Source organism: Phocoena sinus, chromosome 6, assembly GCF_008692025.1.
Source record: "Phocoena sinus isolate mPhoSin1 chromosome 6, mPhoSin1.pri, whole genome shotgun sequence".
NCBI lineage: Eukaryota > Metazoa > Chordata > Mammalia > Artiodactyla > Phocoenidae > Phocoena > Phocoena sinus.
Genome location: NC_045768.1, coordinates 106108899 through 106133034, shown reverse-complemented (window position 1 = coordinate 106133034; position 24136 = coordinate 106108899). Strand labels below are relative to the sequence as shown.

General features: G+C 40.2%; 1 protein-coding gene across 4 annotated transcripts in view; it reads left to right on the top strand.

Annotated features, from left to right (window-relative positions):
* The window catches only part of INTS9 (integrator complex subunit 9), a 110519-nt gene that overhangs the window by 23948 nt on the left and 62435 nt on the right, over window positions 1-24136 (top strand). For 2 of the 4 annotated variants that reach the window (XM_032634453.1, XM_032634451.1), the window contains exons 2-6: window positions 6484-6757; window positions 7609-7736; window positions 15415-15475; window positions 19198-19260; window positions 22987-23126. In XM_032634453.1, the coding sequence (XP_032490344.1) occupies window positions 6617-6757; window positions 7609-7736; window positions 15415-15475; window positions 19198-19260; window positions 22987-23126 (533 nt within the window). In that variant the 5' untranslated portion in view covers window positions 6484-6616. The remainder of the gene's footprint in view (window positions 1-6483; window positions 6758-7608; window positions 7737-15414; window positions 15476-19197; window positions 19261-22986; window positions 23127-24136) is intronic. The other 2 variants (XM_032634454.1, XM_032634452.1) reach the window with 1 other exon arrangement.

Here is a 24136-nt window from a genome sequence, read left to right as displayed (position 1 = left end):
GGAGCTTGTGCTGGTGCTTTGAGAGTGTGAAAGTCTGATTTGTATGCTCCCCTATAAGTACGAATATTCAAGCTGAGAAATCAACTTAAAGATTGATCTCAAGATACTTCTTGGGGACCTGCCTCAACCTGTTCTACATAGAATTCCCACAGATGTAGCCCCACCAAAGATGGGCTCACCATCCAGAATTTTAAAACAACAGTAATGAAATCCACCATAAGTTAGAATCAGCAAACATAACAAGACTCCCAAGAACTTCAGACAATTGTACAATCTGATGGAGATTCTAAAATTAAAACGTTAAAATGATCAAAGATATATATGAAGATATCAAACCTATGAAAAGAGCAAGATGCTATTTTTTAAAGAGAACTAGAAATGAAAAGCAGTCATTGAAAAGTTGAGTTAAATAGCAGACTTGACACCAATAAGAAAGAATTAGCAAATTAAGATAGAGCTGAGGAAAGTATCCAGAATGCACTGTACAGGGCTATAAAAGCAAAATATGAAAGGATAATTTAGTTAGAGACAGAGTAAAATGAAACATTACAATGAGTATTTAATAGGCATTCCACTAGTAGAAACTAGGAAGAATGGAGGAGAAATCATATTCAAGATGATAATGACTGACAGTGTTTTTCACAGTTGTCAAAGATGAGTCTTTATATGTTAAAAGTATAATCCCCCCCAAAAAAGAAAATCATGCCAATGTACATCTTAATGAAAGATCAAAACATCAATGGGAAATAGATTTTAATAGCAACCTATAACGGATTACCAGTTAGACTGGCAGCAGATTTCTCATCAGCTATGATAGATGCCAGAAGACAGTTGGATTAGTATTTTTACCGTTCTAAGGTAACTTGCTACCCTATAATTCCACCACCATCACTGTTGAGGAGTAAATTCAAAATTAAGAAATTTCCAGACTAATAAGGACTAAGAGTTTACATTTTGAACACCATTTAAAGGAAGTAGACTAAAGGATGTATTTCAGGAAAAAGGGAATTGAACCCAAGAAATGGGATACAAGAAGGATTGGTGAACAAATAAATTGGTTAAAATGATAGTAAATAATCATTAACTGAAAAATAATGTAAAATAATTAATTGACTCTACAGTACTATTGTTAGGACATATCTTTTATTTACATAGCACTGAGGGAAAAAGCAACACTGAGAATTGAACCATGACAAGTTGCTTTAATGATGGTGTTGATCAGTACATGAATCTGTTACACAAACTTCTCTTTCTGGGCTTCCCTGGTGGCGCAGTGGTTGAGAGTCCGCCTGCCAATGCAGGGGACACAGGTTCAGGGGACACAGGTTCGTGCCCCTGTCCGGGAAGATCCCACATGCCGCGGAGCGGCTGGGCCCGTGAGTCATGGCCGCTGAGCCTGTGCGTCCGGAGCCTGTGCTCCGCAACAGGAGAGGCCACAACAGTGAGAGGCCCGCGTACCGGGAAAAAAAAAAAAAAACTTCTCTTTCCTTTTAAATTTCTTTTATCCAGTCCAAGGAATTTGGCAGTTGCCTTCATGTGCATTGCTTCAAATGTGATAGGGAATCCTTTTGTACATATCTTGGTTACGGACCATAGCAAAGTTTCATCTATTTATAAATAGCTTCCATAGTAGAAAAAAATCAACAACAACTAAAATTCAAGAACTCAAGAAATAACAGGATAACAATATTATTGAGAAATACAGAGGTAACTAGAAGAAATATCGGTAAGAGTCAAAAGTAGTTGCCTCTCAAATTGGTGATTCATTTTTAACTGTGTGTGTATATGTGTAAAATTTCATTTAAAAAAACAGAAGACTGGGCTTCCCTGGTGGCGCAGTGGTTGAGAGTCCGCCTGCCGATGCAGGGGACACGGGTTCATGCCCCGGTCCGGGAAGATCCCACATGCCGCGGAGCGGCTAGGCCCGTGAGCCATGGCCGCTGAGCCTGCGCGTCCGGAGCCTGTGCTCCGCAACGGGAGAGGCCACAACAGTGAGAGGCCCGCGTACCGCAAAAAAAAAAAAAAGAAGACTGTTGACTGAAGGAAAAATTGGTATAGCTATATTATTTAGAAATAAATCTAGAAATAGATTTTAAGACAAAGAGCATTACATAATCGTAAACCTTGCACTAGTATTAATCCTAACCATTATGTACCTAGCAATATAGCCTCAAGGTGTATAGAGCAAAATATGACAGAATTACAAAAAGAAATTGCCAGTTTCTTCTCTCCTAAGACTCAAAGTAGATAAGGATATAGGAGATTTAGATAAGATAATAAACTTAACCTGCTCTGTATACAATTAGATTATATATTTCCAATTTTCATGCACACTGGATCATTTGTAAAAATCAGCTATTCACAGTGTACAGACTTACAAAGCAAGTTTCAATAAATATCAAAAAAGTATTATAAAATCTGTTCCCTGCCCACAAGAAAATTAGAAATCAGTAACCAAAAGATAACCATTTCCACCTTTATATTTGGAAGTTAAACCAAACACACACACACACAACACACAACACACAGTTCTTTTGTAGCTCAAAGTAGAAATCACAATAGAAATTTCATTGTATTTAGAAATGGGTAAATTGAAAACACAATGTAAACTTGTAAAATATATCCAGAGCATCACTTACAGGGCTGTCTGTAACCTGAATGCATATTTTAATCAGCTACACATCTAACTGCAGAAATTTAAAAAGTATAACAGATAAAACTTGAAATAGAACAATAAAACTCAGAGCAGAAATTAAATAGAAATTGAAAAGCAAACATATTTATGTTAATGATAATTGACTGGTTGGTTATGAGCTAAAGGAATACAACATTTTAAACTGTAAAGGAAGAAAAAATAAAATTAATAAAAGAGAAAGCAGTGCATTGCACCTGACTCAGAGAAATGTTATTGTATAGTAAAAATGGCAGCATTCACTAAATATATAGATTAAATGTAGCTTCCATTTACATCCTTAGAAAAACTTTTTTTTAGAATTGAAGTCTAGTCATTCTAGCTTATTTTCAAATATTACAAAGTAAAAACTTTACAGCATTGAGGTGAAAACAAAAAACAAAAAACCAGTGGACAGAATAGAGATTTCAGAAATATATTCAAACTACTAAAGGACTCAGGTGTTGAAAACCAAGGATAAGTTAAAGGCGAAAGGAGTTGCCTTTAATGAATTCTGCAAGGACATTTAGGAAAATGGACTCATGTTTTTGTCCCAGTTGTGCATAAGAGATCATTTTAGGACTATTTATGAAAACAGTATTTTCAGAGATCAGATTGGTTTGTCAACATAATAGCTATTCCTCAGAAGTGTGTCAGTATCAAAAGGAAAGCAACAGGGCTTCCCTAGTGGCGCAGTGGTTCAGAATCTGCCTGCCAATGCAGGGGACACGGGTTCGAGCCCTGGTCTAGGAAGATCCCACATGCCGTGGAGCAACTGGGCCCGTGAGCCACAATTACTGAGCCTGCGCGTCTGGAGCACTCCGCAACAACAGAGGCCGCGATGGTGAGAGGCCTGCGTACCACGATGAAGAGTGGCCCCCGCTTGCCACAACTAGAGAAAGCCCATGCACAGAAACGAAGACCCAACACAGCCATAAATACATTTTTTTTAAAAAAAAGAAAGCAACAAAGAGAAAGGCAGAATATGGATAGTTGTTAAATCTGAGTAATGGGAGTTTACTGTACTAATTTTGCTTACCTGTATGTTTGAAATTTTCCATAATAAAACTTTTTTAAATGAAAGTAAGAGAATGAGAAATACACGTACTAAGTATAACTGATAAAAATTTTTACCCCAAAAATATAAACAATGCTTATATATGTTAAGCATATATAAGTTCTGAAACCAGATTTATTCAGTGGTAAAAAGAAATCAGCAGGTACATGAGGAAATATAGGTAATAAATTATTACACAGAAAAATCTGCTTTGTTATTAAGTAGAAATAAAATTAACATGAAAGCACTGCTGTGTGCTTATTAAGCTAGAAAAAATAAAAATTGTAAAACCTTATGTTGGCTACAATATTCACTTCTGTACTCAGTAGTAACTGTATCTTCCTGGAGGGAAAACTAGCAATAGAAAAATATTTGTAAAATTATTCATTCCCTTTACCTAGTCTTATGGGATACACAGATGTCTAAAACATTAGTGAATGCCACACAGAATAGAATTTCTTCTCTAAAATCCTGTAAACTTAGGTGCCCCCCCAAAAAAAAATATTTAGGTGACCTCTTCAGCCTCTTAATGATTTTATAACTATAGCAACCATGAGCACATACTGTGTGTCAGGTTCTGTATCTATTCATTTAGTCCCCACAACTTTAGGAGGGTAGCTTCTATTACTGCATCCTGCAGATAAGGAAGCTCAATCTTGGCGAAGTTAAGTAACTTTCTCCAAATCACACGGTAGTGAGCACAACCAAGATTTGAGCCTAGGCAGTCTTACTTCAAACTCCCTGCTTTAAATCATTGCTTCAAACTGCCTCTCAAAATTAATTCATTTATCAAGTAGTTGATTTCCTGTTTAGGGCCATTTAATTGCTCCTAGATAGCTGCTACTAACATGTACTAACGTTATAGAGACATTTTGGTGTAGATTCTAGATGGTTTTGACCATAATGCTGATGGGAATAAGCAGTGAAACAGATCTTCTGCTATATTCCTGATGACATTGTAAATAGGCACAGCCTTTTTTGGAAAGCGTTTTGGCAGCATATTTCAAAAGCCATAAAATGCTCATATTTTTTGACCTAGTTAATGCCACTTCTGGGAATCCTCTGAAGAAACAGTCCAATATGGAAAAAGCCTTGAGCACTAAAGTTATCACCACAGCCATGTTTGTAATAAAGCAACTGAAAGCAACCCTAAATGTTTTAACAGTAAGAGAATAATTAAACAAGTGATGGTATATTTACTTAGGCAGCCAATAAAATGAAGTGATATGCAACATAGACAAAACACAGCCATGAATCTTAAAAGCAGCATACAGAGCAATAGGTGCACCAAAATTATAGCTTTTACAAATATGAAAAAAGACAGGGACTGTAGAAATGCTGTGGGTAATATTTTTCTTTCTGGTATTTTTCAAATTTTCTGTCATTTATTTCTAATTGCAAAATTAAAATCACATGATTACTTAATGTTTTTGTGTATTAGTCCCTACCTCTCGCTAGATTATAATCTGCTTGGTGACTGTAGGCAGCATATTAGAAACGTGCAAAGAGCACCACTGGAGCCAGGGAAACTTTGGGAACCTTGCCAGATGCCTCATTTACTGGTGACAGTTACTCTGTGTCTCAGCAGACTGAGTTGACCCACAAAGTGAGCAGTGCACTTTGGGAAGCACAAGTGGGATCTATGGAGTCAGGAGACCTTGCTGTGTGTCTTTGGCGCTCTCTTCTCAGACAAGCCCTTCAAACTGTGTAAAACTCAATTTCCTGATCCATAAAATTGGAGCTAGTGAGATCAAGGTCTGGCGCTCTTTCAGTAGACGCTCTGAAAATGTTTCTCCCATTCAGTTATGGCCCTTATAAAGTGTTCCTCACCTTTCTTTATCCTTGGACGATAGGAGCAAATGTAAAGTCTGTTGGCTAACTTCCTTTGCCTGAAATCTTTTGAGCAGAAGCTTTTACATGTCCATCTTCTGTCTTCTGCTGCAACTTGTTATCCATGATTTAAAGATGAAGATAAAAAAGATTTTGTCATTCAGTGTGACTGGATAAATTTTCAGTTTTGTTTTAATCATATTTTTTTTCTGATTATAAAAGTATGGTAAATGCTCATTGTCAAATGTTTGGAAAATGCAGAAAACTGAAAGGAGAAAATTACACCATAGTCTTTAAACCCAGAAATAACCATTATATACATTTCATTTATTTTCTTTTTAGGTTTTTCTGAGTATCTGATTTTTTTCTTTATAAAGGGGAAATATAGGAAAGTCCTCTGTCATGTTTGGGGCAGGTTTAACAGGGTGCTTTGTGTTCATTTTGAGATAGTTTTTCTTTAACAAATACATACTTCTTAGATAGGGATAAAGACCAAGCTAGCAATAGGGAACCAGATGGAGAAGGGTGGGGTAGGAATAGCTCTGCTTTGATTAGTAGGAAAATTTTTCCCGTAGTTCTGATACCTATCAAAGAATGAACTTAGGTAAAGAATAATTACCCAAATCATGCTTCCTGGACTTTTTAGTATTTTTTTTGTTACTGTTTTCATTGTAAGTAACCATGTACCCTTTCAGGCCATGAGTTGTGAATTGTGGATTGGGAAATATAATTATCTTTCACAAACTTGGAATAAAGAAGCTCGAAAGGGACTTCCCTGGCAGTCCAGTGGGTAGGGCTCTGTGCTTCCAGTGAGGGGCTATGAGTTCGATCTCTGCTCGGGGAACTAAGATCCCACAAGCCATGCAGTGCGGCCAAAAAAGAAGGTTGCAAAATACTCACAATTTCTTGGCTCCTGACCTTTTAGAACCTGCAGTTTTAAAAACTCATCAGTTCCTGTAATGTCTTCTGGAGAAAACTAGGAAATTTATCGAGTGACAGAACCAACGAGCAATGAAGACTTGGCGTGCGCTGCGGTGGCCGTGTGGGGACAAGCACTGATGTCGCGCTACCCTGACTTGTGCTTAAATCCGAAAGAATGTGTCTGTCAGGAGATGGGAACCGTTGACCCCTCCATCTTCTGGACTTTGCTGTTCAAGGGAGCCTTCTACGGAATGAAGAAGAGAGAAGTGGGAGAAAAGGTCTTTTCTCTCTTCTTTCATTCATTGTCTTCAGAACAGCAGTCGAATTATGAAAGGTGACACAGGGTCCATCCCATGTAAATAATTTTCAATGTGGCGTATCTGTCATCCCCACTCCATTGAGGAGGACCTGAGGGATGTTTGAGGTCAGTGTGCTGCCTTGCTTCATCACTCCCCTTTGAATACGCCTTTGTGGCTTGTGCCCCTTTGACTTCTGAGGACTGCGGCCACAGGCAAGAGGCTCTTGATTGGTTGGGAATGGGTGTCCCTCACTCCTGCCTAGTGTCTGCACGTCAGGGAAGTCACTTGTCCATTGGAGTCATTTCTTCTGACAAGGCTGAGCCATCACCCCCTTACTGATGCTTGTTTGTTAACCCTTCCCAAGCATTTCCTCTTGGAGGAAAGTCACCCGACTTATTTACAGAGGAGCAAACCTAACCTGTAGCACAGTTTGAGATTCCAGCTTAGAATTTTATTGACTTTACACAGTACTTAGGTCTGACAGGATAGTGAGAATTTGCAAGTGTCATGTGAGAGTGGAGCAGAAAACTACAGCCAGGAAACCTTCTGTTTAGAATAACCTTGGCCCCTCCAAAACGCTACTTTCCTGAGATGTAAGTTGGTACCCCGCGAAGAACTGGGTATGATCTGAGATTTTTGAGGATGCTGAGTGCTAGGGGAAGTGGTATCCAGCACTGTAAAAGGGAGGAAGCCATATAGAAAGTTAGCTGAATTTACACAGTGCTCTAATGAGAAAAGATGATCAGCTTTATTTAATTCACTTTATTTTTTAGGCTTTTTCTGTAACTGATTATTGACAAAAGTGATTTGTTTGTTTGTTTGTTTTTCAGTATTGCCTGTCAGGGCACCCAACCTTACCATGCAATGTGCTCAAATTCAAATCAACCACCATTATGCTGGACTGTGGACTGGACATGAATTCCACCCTCAATTTCCTTCCTTTGCCACTTGTTCAAAGGTATGTGCTGATGCATCCGAGACAAAATGAGCTTTGGTTTGCTGAAAAACAGTACACAATAGCATCAAGATGACCACTACCTTGTGTGTTGTGCTAAGTTTACTTTGTTCCCTTAAAAATGTTCTTCATCAAAATAATTTCCTTTGGCTGGGTTGATAGAAAGTGTTGTATTGATTTATTGATTGACTTCTTTATTATAACTTCTTCTGAGCTTCTGTTAAATGTTCCTGCAACTACTCAGTGCAAGTGAGGTCATATATATTTCATCTTTCTTGCTAATTCATGTAGGAGCTGATAAATGGTCAACTGATGAGCCCCACGAATTGAATTTTAGAATCATTTAACTGCCTTTGCAGGGACTTGACATCATAGAGCCTGACATTTCTTTTTGATAGGTATCTATGCATTATTTTCATACTAGTCAGCTGTAGATATCATAGAATCTTACATGAAGCCAAAGTCCATGTCTTAAAGTAGACAGATTACCCCAGGCCTACAGGCAGCACTGTTTACTCTTACTAAGACCTTGTCTAGGAGATTGGTTTTCCAGCTTGCTGTTATTTAGAAGCAGCACTCTGTAAAAGAAGTGGGTAACTTTTAGAAGCAGATATACTCCCAGCAGCAAAAAGTGATACCGCATGAAAGAGGGGAGACAGAAAAGCTATCTAAAGCAGATTTAAGAGCTTAAAAGCATAACGAGCTAGTTAAACCATCTAATGTATCTCATTCACTGCTGAAGACTTCACTGTGTGCAATGATTATTAATAATGATAACCCTGTGAACCATCTAGGAAAAGTAGAATTAAAAATCAACGATTGGCGGGCTTCCCTGGTGGCGCAGTGGTTGGGAGTCTGCCTGCCAATGCAGGGGACGCGGGTTCGTGCCCCGGTCCGGGAGGATCCCACATGCTGCAGAGCGGCTGGGCCCGTGAGCCATGGCCGCTAGGCCTGCACGTCCGGAGCCTGTGCTCCGCAGCGGGAGAGGCCACTGCAGTGAGAGGCCCACGTACCGCCAAAAAAAAAAAAAAAAAAAAAAAAAAAAATCAACGATTGGGACTTCCCTGGTGGCGCAGTGGTTGAGAGTCTGCCTGCCGATGCAGGGGACACGGGTTCGTGCCCTGGTCTGGGAGGATCCCACATGCCGCGGAGCGGCTAGGCCCGTGAGCCATGGCTGCTGAGCCTGTGCTCCGCAACGGGAGGGGCCGCCCGCTACCGCAAAGAAAAAAAAAAAAATCAACGATTGACTTTTTTCTGAGATAAGGGATACAGTAAGGTGATGGGGACAAGGTCAGAGTTAATTCCAGATTACATTTTATGCATAGATGATAAAATTCAGTTATAATCACATCCAGCACTTAGAAATACTTTTACCATCCATAGATATTATCCAGAAGGGGAAAAAAATGTATTTAGAGTTGATTTAGGAACTGTAGGTGTCATATATTTCTCAACAAAAATGACTGCATGTTTTTTATTAAAATAGCCTGATATCATTGTCTGTTTCCTTCCAAAGCTTAAAATGTTCATTCACTTGGTGTTAAGAATCTGCAGTGTCCTAGACCAGGGGATACAAACATGAACAAGACAACTTTTCTTTCCTCATGGAATTTATAGTCTGTCAGAGGAGAAAGAAGTACACAGTTGAAGATTTAATTATACTTATGGTACAAAAAATAGCTATATACTTGTGATAATTACTAAAGAAAATAAAATACAGGGTATGCCGAGGGTTCCCAAATGGGGGCCTACATGCTCTGCAGGGTCATGAATCATCTAGGTGTTCAAAACCTGAGTTGGGCACACAGTCCTAGCTACATGTTTTCCCTTTCCTGTTCATTCCTGTCTTTACCTAATTCTGTATTCTCAAGTGAATACAGAATCCAATTCTACTCTCTCTTCCCCTTGTCATTGTTTTTCTCTCAGAGGGAGGTTATACTAATGGGATGATTAACAGCCCATGGCAGTTCCTTACAAAAATTGTCTTCATTTGCTCAGGCCAGAAACCTTGGAGGTCCACTTGGCTAAAATAGTATCCCCAGTCCCTCTCTGTCCCCTCGTCCTGCTTTATGTCTTCAGAGCACTTCTCATTACATCATATATACATACTTGGTTTATATATTGTCTTTCTTCTCCACTAAAAGGTAAGTTTTATAAGGGCAGAGATTTTTTTTGCTCTCCACTGTATTCCCAGTGCCTAAAAGAGTTCTTGGCATGCAGTAGCTGCTCCGTAAATATTTGTCATAGGAATGAATCCCTTTGTCTTCCCTGGATTTCAACCCTTCTCTCCTTCTGCATCATTTCGCTATTGTAATCTTTCCTTTATCTTGAATCTTTCCATCTTGACTCAGTCCTTCCCATTTAATTATGCTGTCACTTCTAACTTAAAATATAAAAAAAAAAAAATAAATCTTTTTAACCTTCTCTCAACCCCACTTTCCCCTTCAGCATTCCTAACTCCTTCCCAGTCTGCTTTGCCCCCACCAACCACCAGAACATCTTTCAGTAAATCACAAATGACTTCCACGTCATTAGCTATAATATGCATTTGTCATCCTCACCCTCCTTAGCCACTCAGCATCACTCTCCTCCATGATAATACAGTCCTGGTTTTCGTTACTTCTCTGAATCTTTCTCTTCTATCTACGTTGGAGATTCATTTTCCTCTAACTGGCCATCACACATGAGAATTCTTTAGTATTCAGTGCTTGGCCACAGAGGCTCCACCAAGGGAATTTAATAAATGTTCAGAGGGACTTCCCTGGTGGCGCAGTGGTTAAGAATCCGCCTGCCAAGGCAGGGACACGGGTTCAAGCCCTGGTCCGGGAAGATCCCACGTGCTGCAGAGCAACTAAGCCCGTGTGCCACAACTACTGAAGCCCTCGTGCCTAGAGCCCGTGCTCTGCAACAAGAGAAGCCACCACAATGAGAAGCATGCACACCACAACGAAGAGTAGCCCCCGCTCGCCGCAAGTAGGGAAAGCCCACGTGCGGCAGCAAAGACCCAACACAGCCAAAAATAAATAAATTTTAAAAAATAAAATAAAAGATAAATGCTCAGGGCCTCGATAACCATCCAGACAATAACTTACAAATGTGTATTTTTAGTTAAGTTCCACATGTGAGTTCCACATTCATAATCATAAATCCAAAATGCCTACTCGGTTTCTCTCCTCGGATGTGCCTTTGAAAGCACTTCAGAACTCACCATACCCCAAACTGAGTTTATGATTAGACTTGGTCCAGAAGAGGAGAGTACACCCTCCCAGACCTGGTTTCCCCCCATGCTGCCCTATCTTAGGGAATGGCACCCTGTTATAAAAGCCAGAGAGCTGAGAGTTCACTTAGATGCCCCCTTCCTCACTTCCCACATCCAACCTTTCATTAAGCATTGTCATTTTTACCTTCTAGATAGCTCTAGAATCCAGTTACTTCTCTTAAGTGCTACTGTGGTAGTCATCATCCTCTTTTACAGGCATTACTGGTAAAGCTTCCTAACCAGTTCCTTCAATTCTGTTCTTGCCCCTGTCTGAATCCAGAGTCTTCTTTTTGTGTAACTTTTTATTTTGAAATTGCTTCAGATTTACAGAAAAGTTGCAAGAATAGTTACAGACAATTCCCAGTTACTCTTACCAGTTACTAACATTTTATCATATTTGCTTTATCACTGCCTCTTTATATTACATATGCATGTAGTTTTTTCTGACCCATTTGAAAGATAGACACCGTGCTCCTTTGCCACCTAAATACTTACGTGCCTGTCTTATAAGAAGAAGGACATTCTCTCACGTAACCACAGTACAATAAAGAAAATCAGTTAACGTCGATACTATACAAGTATCTGAGCTGTGTACCTTATTTACATTTCCCAAGTTATACCAGTCCATATTTCACTGTAATGCCTTTTATAGCAAAAAAGAAAAATAACTTACTGGTCTAGGATCCAATCCAGATCACACATTGCATTTTGTCACGTCTTTAATCTCCTTTAATCTGGAAGAGTTTCAGTCTCTATGTCTTTCGTGACCTTGCCATTTTTAGGAGTGCAGGCCAATTATTTTATATAACATCTTTCAATATAGGTTTGTCTCACGTTTCCTCATAATTAGGTTGGGGTTACTATTTTCGGTAGGAATACCACACAAATGATGGTACGTGTTATCAGAAGGCACTTGATATCAATTTTCTCCAAAATCACCTTTTAGAAATACAGATCTAATCTCGTCTTTCACCTGTTTAAGACCTTTCAGTGGTTTTTCCATTGCTTTTAAATTTATTTATTTATTATTTTTGGCTGCGTTGGGTCTTCGTTGCTGTGTGCAGGCTTTCTCTAGTTGCAGCAAGCAGGGGCTACTCTTCTTTGTGGTGCGCGGGCTTCTCATTGCGGTGGCTTCTCTTGTTGCAGAGCACGGGCTCTAGGTGGGCGGGCTTCAGTAGTTGTGGCATGCGGGCTCAGTAGTTGTGGCACACAGGCTTAGTTGCTCCGCGGCATATGGGATCTTCCCAGACCAGGGCTCAAACCCGTGTTCCCTGCATTGGCAGGCAGATTCTTAACCACTGTGCCACCAGGGAAGTCCCCTCCATTGCTGTTAGGATAAATGCCAAGTCAGTCTTGGTACATTAGGCTTTATGCCTCTCTTCTAGTATCTTGCTCTTTCTTTTCTTTCAGTTTCAAAGAAGTCTTATCTCCTGCCTGGGAGCAGTCACACAGATTGTTCCTTCCGCCAGGAAGCCTCTTCACCCCTCCCTGAACCCACCTTCCCTTAGCCTATTTAGCAGGAGCTCCTCTCTCAGATCATTTATGACTCCAGTTTCTATATGGGAAGGACAGAGAGAAGGCATTTTAGTTTGTTGAGGGGGAGGGTATATATAGGACCCTCCTTGAAATTTCATTTGGATAACCTTTTTTTTTTTTTTAAGATATCCATGCCAAAGCCTGGTGATAATGGTTGGAGGAAAGTCCTGGGCCTTGTAGCTGTCTTCTTTCTTTATTCCCTCCAGACCTTGCCCCTTGACCCAGTTTCCCCTTGACTCTGCTACCATCCAGATGTCAGCTCGTTCTTCAGAGACTCAAGGAAGTCTTGATGCTGCCTAGACGAGTCCCTTGTTAGGAGACTTTGTGGTGCCTTGTGCGCTGTGTGCTGCCTCATCATTCATAACAGCTTGTTCTCTGTGTGATTGCTTGATCTGTCTGTCTTCCCTAACCCCTCAGGAGGACAGGCGCGTTTTGCTCATGGTCGTATCACCAGCAGCTGAGTGCTCGACACATAAATCAAGATTCATTAATGAATGAGTGAAGATGAATACCTTATCCTCCTTCAGTACTTCACCAAATGATGAGGTTGTTTCCTGTCCCTCTTTCTGGAAAATCGCCCTCTGTGTTCACCTCGTAACTCCTGTTCCCTCTCAAATTTTGTAATCATTAGGAACAAAGTAATAAATCTCTTCCTCTTTGGTAGCTTAAAGTTTGCTAACTCTTCATGGTTTATTCATTAACTTGTTGGTCCTCAGTAACAAAATATTTTCATCTCTGTAGTCAGCATCCATTTGCCATCTGATGACGCATTTGTGTGCCCCTTTATCATTGGCACTGTTGCTATAACATGGTCTTGCTCTCCTTTGAGCATTCAGTACCATCTACTAGCAATTTCTTAAATCCAGAATAACTACAGATATTTCATAGAAGGCTTTGATGTTATAAAAAATATTTAGCAAGAGTTAAAACCACAATACCTGAAATTTTTACTTAAAAAAATTTTTTTTTATAAGCAGTATACCATTTCTTCTTTTGTTTTTTAATTTTGCTGCACCAGGTCTTAGTTGTGGCACACGGGATCTTTTTTTTTCAGTTTTAGCATGCAGGCTGTTAGTTGCAGCATGCGGGATCTAGTTCCCTGACCAGATCCCCTGGGCCCCCTACATTGGGAGTGCAGAGTCTTAACTGCTGGACCACCAGGGAAGTCCCATAAGCAGTGTACCATTTCTAATCACTTGTTGAGGACAAAACTAATTGAATCAGTCATCTGTAATTTGGAGGTTGACTTGTGTGTGTCTGATGGAGAACAGACAGGATGCATGTCCTTTGATCCAGTTCTCTTTGTAAAGGGAAGTGGATATTTACAACTTCTTTTAGAGAGTTAGTGTGCATGAAATGAGAACGGTATTCGGATTGTCTTGTCATTACACTTTTATTAGAATGCTTGGTTTTTTAATCTGATCTGGTAGTAAGTAATATTTTTTAAGAAGTAAGAAGTCTATAAGTGAAGGTATATATGTGACTGAAATGAGATGGGAATTAAACACATAATGGTAATAGAGTATTTTTCTGGGAAAGCTCCCAGAATTTAAAAAAAAGTTTTTCAGGTATAATTTATGCCAACCAAACTTGATTCTCCTAGTAGTAATTTTCATTCTCAAGAATGAAATCCAAAAATTCTCACTTTTTGATTAATAAAGGGAAAATGTAAACAGAGAATCTAGGCAAGGGGTATGTGGGACATCATTGTACTTACATTCTTACAGCTTTTCTATGAGCTAGTAATTATGTCAAAATTAAAAGTTACCCCTTAAATTCTCACTTTTTTTCTAAAATTAGACGCATGTATATTTTATTCAGGTTTTTAATCTTTCCTAGAAGATTGACAAATATTCACATATCTATGTTTCAATTTGACTTTCGTACCTACCACCTAATTACAAAGTCAGAATTTGATAAACTTATTTTAGAGAGAGGATCCAGTGCTATACCGTTAACTTGGTTTCTGATTATAGAGTCTTTTAGTCCCACGCCCATACTTTGCCTTTAATTTTTACTTCACAGACTAATTTTGTGTTGAAGTGCTAAATCTTTTTGCCATCCAACTTGTACTTCTGTGTGCTTTTCTTCATATATCACCTTGATCGTTAAGTTTTTCTTTTTACCAGCATTTTTTTTTCTCCTGAGTTATTTGCATTTTCAACCTCCAGTTTTGGTCAACCAATAGCACACAGTTAAATCCTGAGCTTATCAGAGTGAATGATTTCTGATTCAGACTTCTTTAATGTAATGTATATGTGAAATTAACCTCACCTTCTAGAAATTACTCACTTAGGTATGTATTTCATAACGCTTAGGAAAATTAGCTTCATTTTCCAGAATTGGAAACTCAAGCCGCAGGTAACAAGTTGACTAATTCATTTATAAGCAATGAATCCAGAAGGTGGACTCAAGCAGAATTCAGGTTTTTATTTGTGGTGAATTCTGGCTGGTAGGCAGCTTAAGTGCTCTTGTCAGACACCTGACCCCTCTGAGTCTGTTTTGTCATCCACAACATAATGGTCCCATTCGGCCTTCCCCTCAGGCTTGTTGTCAAACACAAGCAAGGTGAAGTCGGGGCCAGTGATGGGAAAACTGTACAATGCTCTAGTGTCTCATCATTCTTTTTTCTCTTTATTATTCTGCATAGCATTCTTTTAATTTTCCCAATTTAGCGCAAAACTATTTGGCTTTTTAATGTTCCACTGCCACTAATTCTTAAGCTTGATACCACATGGTTATTTTTCATCTTTTTGATTAGTATTTTGGGTAGGCATTGCTGCCAGTAATTTCAAACTGTTTTTCACTTTATGGAGCCAGTACAGTCACCGTGAAATCACTGAGGATTATAATCTATTTAGGATAATTTAATCTTTTGTTTTGCAGTCCCAGGCTGTCTAATCTTCCTGGCTGGTCCCTAAAGGATGGAAATGCTTTCTTGGACAAGGTAATGATTAGCTGAAGCGTATCTACACCCACTGGAAAGCCATCTTGTCATACCGGAGCCACCCGATAATAATGTGACTGATGGGCTCATTTTTTCTCCTGTGTCTTCTCCCTGAAAAATCCCATGTAAAGTCTTCAGTACTTGGTAATTATTGTTTTTAAGAGCCTTTTAAGGCGTCTCAGTGTTCAGGTACAGATCCAGTTTTCTCATGTGTAAAATCTAAGAACTTCTGCTGCAAATACATTTTACCACCACAAAAAGAAAACTATTATTTTTAGAATTGCAATGAGAGTTTCAGTGGTGATGCTTATTAGAGAATTCCATCTAGCTCATTTTTTCTTTTTCTTTTTTTTTTTTTTTAAAGATTTTCTTTTGATGTGGACCATCCCCAAAGTCTCTATTGAATTTGTTACAATACTGCCTTTTCTTGGTTTTTTGGCCCCGAGGCATGTGGGATCCCAGCTCCCTGACCAGGGACCAAACCAAACCGCACGCTGCCCCCCATCAGAAGGTGAAGTCCCAACCACTGGACCACGAGGGAAGTCCCTAGCTCATTTCATTTTGAGGCTGTACTGACTCTCCACCTGTAAGGAGTGAACTTTTTTTTTTTTTTTTAATATCTTTAAAATCCCCCCAGACATTGTGAGTTTTAAACTGCTCTGTCAGGGGTCAAATCAGCTAGAGCTTTGTAAAAAGTCTGAGTCTTATTCTTTGGGTGATGAGAGGCCACCAAGGGTTGCAGCGGGCACTGTCTTCCTCTGCTCAGACCGCTTTGGCTGCCATGTGGAGAACAGACTGAGGAGCTGAGTGTTTAACTGCCGGGCAGTGTGCTCTTGGGGGAGTAGGAGGGAAGCATGTTTTCAGGTAGATATGAACAAAGGGCCTTCCAGACTATGATCTGTGATCCTGGTAGCCTGGAGTGAACACTCCTATAGGTTGTGAGAAAACAACATAGTTCTAGGAATCTAGGATTTGGGGTCCTATTATGACTTTAATCACTAACTAGGCCTAAAGTAAATGACTCAAATTACTTTTTTTTTTCAAGGCTATTAAATTTTTAACATTAGATTATCTTCACAATAATTCCTTCCTCAGATCGGTTTTTAGGCATTTAACGTATACGTGAGAGACCAGAGATACAAAAAAATGTTAAAACTATAATCTAGTCAAATTTTCTCCTGAAAAAAATCAGAGGGTAAAGGAAGATTAAAAACTGTCAAGCTTATCCATGCCATTCTTAGGCCTCCAAATCATTCTTCCTCTCCCCAGTTTCAGAATTGAAAGACTGAATAAGTGTAAGGATCTTTAAAATGATTCATCTGAATTGAATAAGGCATTTCCTTCTTGTAATTGGTATTGTTAAATAAAGAGGTGCTCTTTTTACAGAATTAACTCCTGTCCCTACACCCCAACCTCGAGTGCAAGCCAAATGCATGATTTGAAACCAGATTTCCCTCATAGCTAACTGTAAAAATTATGTGACAATCAAGAATCTGTGCACCTGATGAAATTTCAGCCTAACTCTCTGCTAGCTGTAAATCATTGTTCCCTGAGAAAGGCTCAGAAGCATCCCATTGCCTGTGCATTGTGAGCAAAATGACCTGCATGTCTATGTGGGAGCATTTCATTAGGAGGGAGTGGTGAATAAAATAGAGTAACATTGTAAGTGCGTGGAATGGCAAATATGCTGCTCCAGGCCAGGAAGGATGAGCGCCTCAGAGGAGGCTCTGTCATGTGAGGTACACGTACCCTGGTACATGGCAATATGGCGAAGAAGATTACATAGTCAGTTTAAGGCCAGGCAGCGCTTATAAATTTCCCATGATTTGTCCTTAATCATTTTTAACCTCATCCTAAGGGAGCTGGGAGTCTTCTTCCATTAAACATAATTGCTCATTTGTGTTTAGCTGGCAGGTACATTGTAATTAAGAATGGTTTTCAGGGCTTCCCTGGTGGCATAGTGGTTGAGAGTCCGCCTGCCGATGCAGGGAACACAGGTTCGTGCCCCGGTCTGGGAGGATCCCACATGCCGCAGAGCGGCTGGGCCCCTGAGCCATGGCCGCTGAGCCTGCGCGTCTGGAGCCTGTGCTCCGCAACGGGAGAGACCACAACAGTGAGAGGCCCGCGTACTGCAGAGAAAAGGAAAAGGAAAGAAAAAAAAAAAAAAGAATGGTTTTCAGTCTCTTTTTGGCTCAGTGCTCTACTGGTTAAATGGTACTCATATAAGGAGAGGAACCAGAGTTTACAGTGGAAGGCAAGGGGAGGAAATATTCTATCAAGGTTCTGATAGGAGACTTGTAAAATTCAAAAGGAAAATAACATACAGTTAATACCTTATTTTCAGGTAAAGATTGAGAGTAAAATCATTCAGACTCCAGTATATAAATATAGGTACATATATATGAATATATAGAAATTTATGTTTGGTGACTAATGAAAACACAATGGAACAAAGTTCTAACAGTATTTTTCTCTTTCCAGAAAGAGGAAACTGTCAACCAAAATCTGTCTTTTAGTGGTTTCATTATAGAGTCATAGATAGCTTTAACTTTGGAGCAAAAACTCCTGCATAGAGTTCAGTATAAAGTGTCATCAAGGGAAGGCAGCAACTCTGGTGGCCTCCTGGGGGCATTGTAGCAGACTCTGTTTGTGGCCCACTCCTGTCTCTTCAGTGTCCTGTGTCATAAATCCAGCTGCCAATACCTGTATGGCTTTGCCTGACAGTTTTTTCCTAAAGCTGCCCCAAATGCACGAGTTGCTATATAAATATCCCAGGTCCCTTGCCCCTGAGTGGAATAACTCCCAGGTATATGTTTGATACTGTTTCTTAGAGTTTCCCCATGGGAGTGACTCCCTGTTGCCCACAGTGGTATGTAGCTCTGTAACATATTCATTATCGGTCACCTGCTTTTCCCTTTATTTATCACTTGCCCTTCCTCCTGCTGGGTTTTTTGTTGTTTGTTTGTTTGTTTTTAGCACCTCCCTTATAAGCTTTCACAGACCCTTTCTCAGGATCTGTTTGTGAAAGAATCCAAAGTAAGACAGGCACATTAAATACTGTAGGTCACAGGCAGAGTGGGAGCTGCACTAAATTCTCTCTCTTTATAAGTACACTTTTTCCTTTTGAATGGTGGTGGTGGTGGTTTAATCCCTACCCTGTACTCTTCATCTCCCTCCTTATTTGCCCCTCAAACCTTGGTAGGAGGAGAAAGGGGCTCTAAATCATTTGTCTATGCCCTGGACTCCTAACCTAATTGCAGAACAAAATCATTGGAGGTGCTTGTTATAAACACAGGTTCCATGGCCTCATCCTTAGTTTCTCATCCCTTAGATCTTAGGTAGGGCCCAGGAATCTACTTCCATCAGTGTTCCAGATCATTCTGGTATTGCTGGTATGGTCCATCTAACAATTATTTGGAAAGCTTTGGGTCATGAGTTATGGAAGCAGCATGTGTCCACACATGGCTTCCTTGAAGAGGCATGAAGAAATGTGCATTCAAGTCCTGAGTCAGCCACCAGCCTGCATTTTTTTAATCCTAAATAAAACATTTAGCCTCCCTGAGTTTAAACAATGAACAGTTGGCCTAAATAAGCTTCCAGCTTCCCTCCAACTCCAGCAATCTGTGATATTTCATGGAAAGTTTGGTTTGGGGATGAAATTTCTTTGGCGCTGTATCTATTGGATATTACTTCCTAGAATTTTTTCTTTTCATGTCTTTTAGGAGCTAAAGGAGTGCTCAGGTCATGTATTTGTGGATTCTGTGCCCGAATTCTGCCTACCAGAGGTAAGATTAAAGTGAATCTTGTTGTAGAAACAAAGCATATCTTATCATCTCTCAAACTGAAATCAGGAAATAATTTTCAGGGGCTTAGCTTCCTATTTTCAAATTGAAATGGATCTGTTATTCTAGGCACTTTGTTTTACAGCTAAAATATCATTTAGGAGCTTTTTATATTGTCTGTAAATCACTGAAGTCACTCTCTTCTTCCCGTTCCTAGCTTTTTCTATAATCCACATTGACAGTCACACTGGAGCATAGTTTTGAGCAAGGTAAAGAAATATCTCAAGCCTTTTAATTTTGTAATTATAGTCATCCCTCAGTATCTGCGGGGGATTGGTTCCAGGAGCCCCTGTGGATACCAAAATCCACGGATACTCAAGCACTTTATATAAAATGATGGAGTGCAATGAATAGAGGTTTCACAGCCACAGATACAGAAGGCCGACTGGATAATGCCTGTGTCTTAGGTTAGCCATACTTTTTCTAGTCTTGGGTAATTGGGAGTTGCTGTTATCTAGCCAGTATAGTAAACTGTAAAAATTCTTGCTGACTTGAAATGACATATGGAATATTGCTTGAAATTCATGGATTCTGAACTGAGTCATGGATATCTGTCGCTTACATATTATCATCACAGTGAGACTTGTTATAAGTGTTTGAGTCCAGTTTCATTGTTTTAAAGGAAACAAAGATCAGTTTGCATTAGTCTTAAAGGAAACTAATCTCAGCTGACAGGCCTAATCCCCAGAGTGGCCTAGATGGAGTTCTCAGCTCACAGATGAAGTATAGGGAAGCCAGTAGCCAGTCCAGGGTTCCTGAGGAAATCAATAAGAAGCTACCATTCTGTTCTTTCCGTGTGCCCAGGGGATGTCAGTGCCTGTCGAAAATACTTTCACATTTCAGTGCCAGAGAAAAAAGAAATTGGGAGTGCTGTGTCCCTTATTTTTGTCCTTTCTTCCTCTCTCTCTTTCCATTTCTACAACTTCCTTTGATATCCTTTAGATAAACTTTTTTTTTCTCTCTTTGAAGTAGGTGATGTGCCCTTTTAGGACACCAGAGTTAAAGAGAGGAAGAAAAACAAAGAAGGACGTGGTAATTGAAATTGGCAAATAAGGGAGAGTTTGAGGTAAACTAGTAGGAACAAGTGTGAAAGTAGACAGTTATTGAGAATCCTGAGCTCTCCCTAACTGCTAATAAAATCTTTTTCGTGATCTTCATTTGTCATTTAGGAGTTGGTGGGGCAGTTCCCCATCTGTTCAAAGATTCCTAATCGTAGGTGCTACATTTATTGTCAGTTTACTGCCTGTAGCACTGACTGCTGCAGCCTTCAGCTTGTGGCCCTCAGTGGAGGATACCTGGCTTGGAGTTCTGGTGACTTTCTGACTTGCTCCATCAACTACTAAGCTTTGAAATTAAACAGTCACCGTTTCACAGTTCACCTTTGCCAAGCTGAAGCAGCACGGTTATATTTAGGGTTCTAAAGCCATATAGGTTTTTTCAACTAGTGTCATAATTTGTGGTTTATGACAAGTTATTAGTAGTCACTATTCTAAGGGAAACCAGGGCATTGTATGATCAGGAGAAAATATGAGAGTTGTTGAATTAGGAGAGAGGGACTTACTACACTGTCCAATCTTGGCTGACTTGTGGCTGAGCCAGGCAGAACTGAAGTCCCAGTCCTCATGGAATTTACAATCTAGTGCAGCTACCTTAAATATCTTTGTATTCCCCCAAAGTCTACACTGTAGACTGGGCATAAAGTCTAGGACAGTATAGTAAGCAACCAATAAATTATGATTGTTTTGACCCAATTCATGGTCTGTAGAACCCAAGTGTCTGTATATAAAAGTTTAAAATTAAAATAGTCTTTATGGGATTTCACTGAGTGAAAGTATGCAAGTAAACATATAGATGTGAATATATAAACATAGTTTGGGTGTTAAATGTATTTCTCAGGGGCAAAATTTTTATGTAGGCACTCTTGATATATATACAAGCAGAAAATAGATATATATATATATTTTTTTTTTCTCCCCAGCTGTCCTCACCAAATTTCTTATCATTCTAGACTCTATGGGTTGATTCTTAAATAGTAAAGAGAAATTTCAAATATTCCTACCCAGTTTCTGTATAGGTAGAAAGAAGGTAGGGATGCTTTTGGGTTTTACTGTTGCTTCAACTCTTCTTCCCTTGTTTTCTTCTGGACGTATCACTCTGCTACTATGTCTTAATCTTCTCATTTGTTTAAAAATGCTTCTAGAGAGTTGGTGGGGAATAGGACCAGCAGGATGTCCCATGACCCTTTGTTATGTGAGGATATTGTCTTGGAAGTGCAGTACACAGCATGGAGTTAAGTTATGTCCTTAGACATTTTATTCACACAGATTGCCATTGCCCCGGCGGTGAGCAGCTTCTGACCTCTAATCTCCACGCTGTCCTCAGGAGGTGATTATGCCTTGGCGGCTTTATTAAATCAACTTACTTTACACATAAAGTCACCAACCAGAAGATACCCACAGCCAAAATGGCACACTGTCTCTGTTATTTGCAAAGAGGGCACAGACATCTTTGTTACTTCTACTCCGTGGGGGACATAGTAGCTCTGTGACCCATTCTGCTAACTAAAACTCTTTCTTGAGTTACCCCATGCTGTCCGTACTGTACCATACAGTTTCCACGGGGTAAATTCCGTGAGGGAGAGCTCAGAGACTAAGATGATATCTCTGAACCGCTGCATCTCACTTTTCTCCACAAAGGGTGCTGCTTATAACGACGCAGTCCTCCAACAACAGTGCGCCAAGGCCTGTTATGTCCTGGCTACCACAGCGGGGAGGGGACGGAGCTGAGTCACACAGGATTCTTGAGCTCAGAGACATTCAGTTTTGGGGGGACAAAATGATAACTTTGAGCTGCCTGCCTTTGTACAGAATAATAACTGCCACGAGAGGGATATTCATAAAGTGCCTTGACAGTTCAGAGGAAGAAGTGGTTTCTTTCGTCTGGGCAAATAAGGAAGGCTTAGTGGGAGAAGAGAATTGAGCCTTAAAAGGCAGGTAGGACTTAAATTTATGGAAAAAAGTTCCCTTCTACTAAAAGAGTTTTCATAAAACTTTACCAAACATGGGTAGCATTTTTTTCTCACCTGCCAACCTGTCTTTTCCCTTTTCACATGACCTTAATAATGGAGTGAAGGGTAGAGCGGGGGTTGTGATTAGGGTAGAACACAAGAGTATAACCTCCTCTTATGCCTCTGCCACTACGTTTGCGGGGGGCTCTATACCCAACACTAGTGGTCAGAAGTTACTCCAAAAACAGTTGCCTCCCGCATTTGACTTCTGAAGAGCTGGTTTCTGTGTGCCTCTCCCTCGCGGCTGATACTGTGCTGTCTGCTTCGTGTTACCTCGTTCCCCCTGCCAGGCAGCAGCTGCTGAAGTGTCCTGTTGTCATTCATCCTCACACGTCTGACTCGCAGAACTCTGTTTTAGTAAAATCAGAGCACCTCTGGCGGACGGGCTGCACATCTCATCAGTAGCCATCCTGTCCTGCCGCGTAATGTCAACATTAGGAAATATCCTAAAATGAGAGAATAGAAGTGTTGCAGGAAAGCCATCATTATTCTGTAGTACCAAAGCCACTCCTCTGCATTCTAGCAACATCATATTTCAGTCCCATCACGTTGATCTATGTGCCCCGCACAGATATCTATCATTCCCTCCCCTTTCTTTTCAGACCGAGCTAATAGATCTGTCTACGGTAGATGTGATCCTCATCTCTAACTATCACTGCATGATGGCTCTGCCCTACATCACTGAGCACACGGGGTTCACAGGCACGGTCTATGCCACAGAGCCCTCCGTTCAGATCGGCAGGTGAGAGCATTTCTTCTTGTGCCATTAGAGAGTGGCTGGCGAGCTCCTCCCTTCAGTGGTGACTGTTAATAGAGTGTTGTGCGAGGTGGGATTGTTATTTCCCTCTGAGCAGCTGACCCAGAGAACAGGCACGAATAGACAACTCTCCAGATAAAACAAATGTTCTTTGGAGTTGCCTAGAGACTGATGCTGCGAGTAATGGTCGTTAGTCTTTTTTAGAAAAACGGGAACAGGGAGTTTGCAGAGACAGCTCCTCTGTGCAGATGATACTAATTAGGGGAAGTATCATTCAGTAGGATGCCACCAGGATGCAGTGCAGAGAGCTTCGGGAGAGAAAGGAACACAGCATATTTAAGAAAAGAGGAAGAAATTTTACTACTTTGCTTTCAAAATTTCCCCCCTCTTATGGTTTAGTGCAGACTATAAATGGGGACGGCTTGTAGAAAACAGGGTAATTAGGTGGTTACGTTGTCTGTACTGTTGACATAGTGAAACTCGGGACTGTATGGAATAAAAACCTCAGAGCCTTTCTTTGACTCTGAGAATGCTGTGCTGTCTCTTCCCCTGCCCCTCCCAAGCCTCCATGGGACAGATGGTTGTTTCAAGTAACCATAGCATCATTTAGTGAGAAGAAAATTACCCCAGAAGAAAAGAATTGTGTTGAAGCAAACAAAGAAGTATGGTATAAGGTAATACTATCAAGACCCGAAATATGGGATCTAAGTGCTTTGGGTTCTAGAATCTGACTGAAGTCCAATACGATGGAATTACCAGAAATGACACAAAATATGTCTTTGTTTTTGTGTCAAACCATATTACCTGCGGTGTGTACAGAAAAACATGAAGGATCTGAGGAAGAGACATTGTAGGAAAGTAAAGTACTCAAGGTGATTTAACAGTTTTGGTGAGAGGACAAGCTGAAAACATTAGATTCTAGTCTGAAAAAGTTAAAGCCTGAGGATGGACATACCAGACAGTTCTCCAGAAAGCTACAGCCAGAACAGTAATGA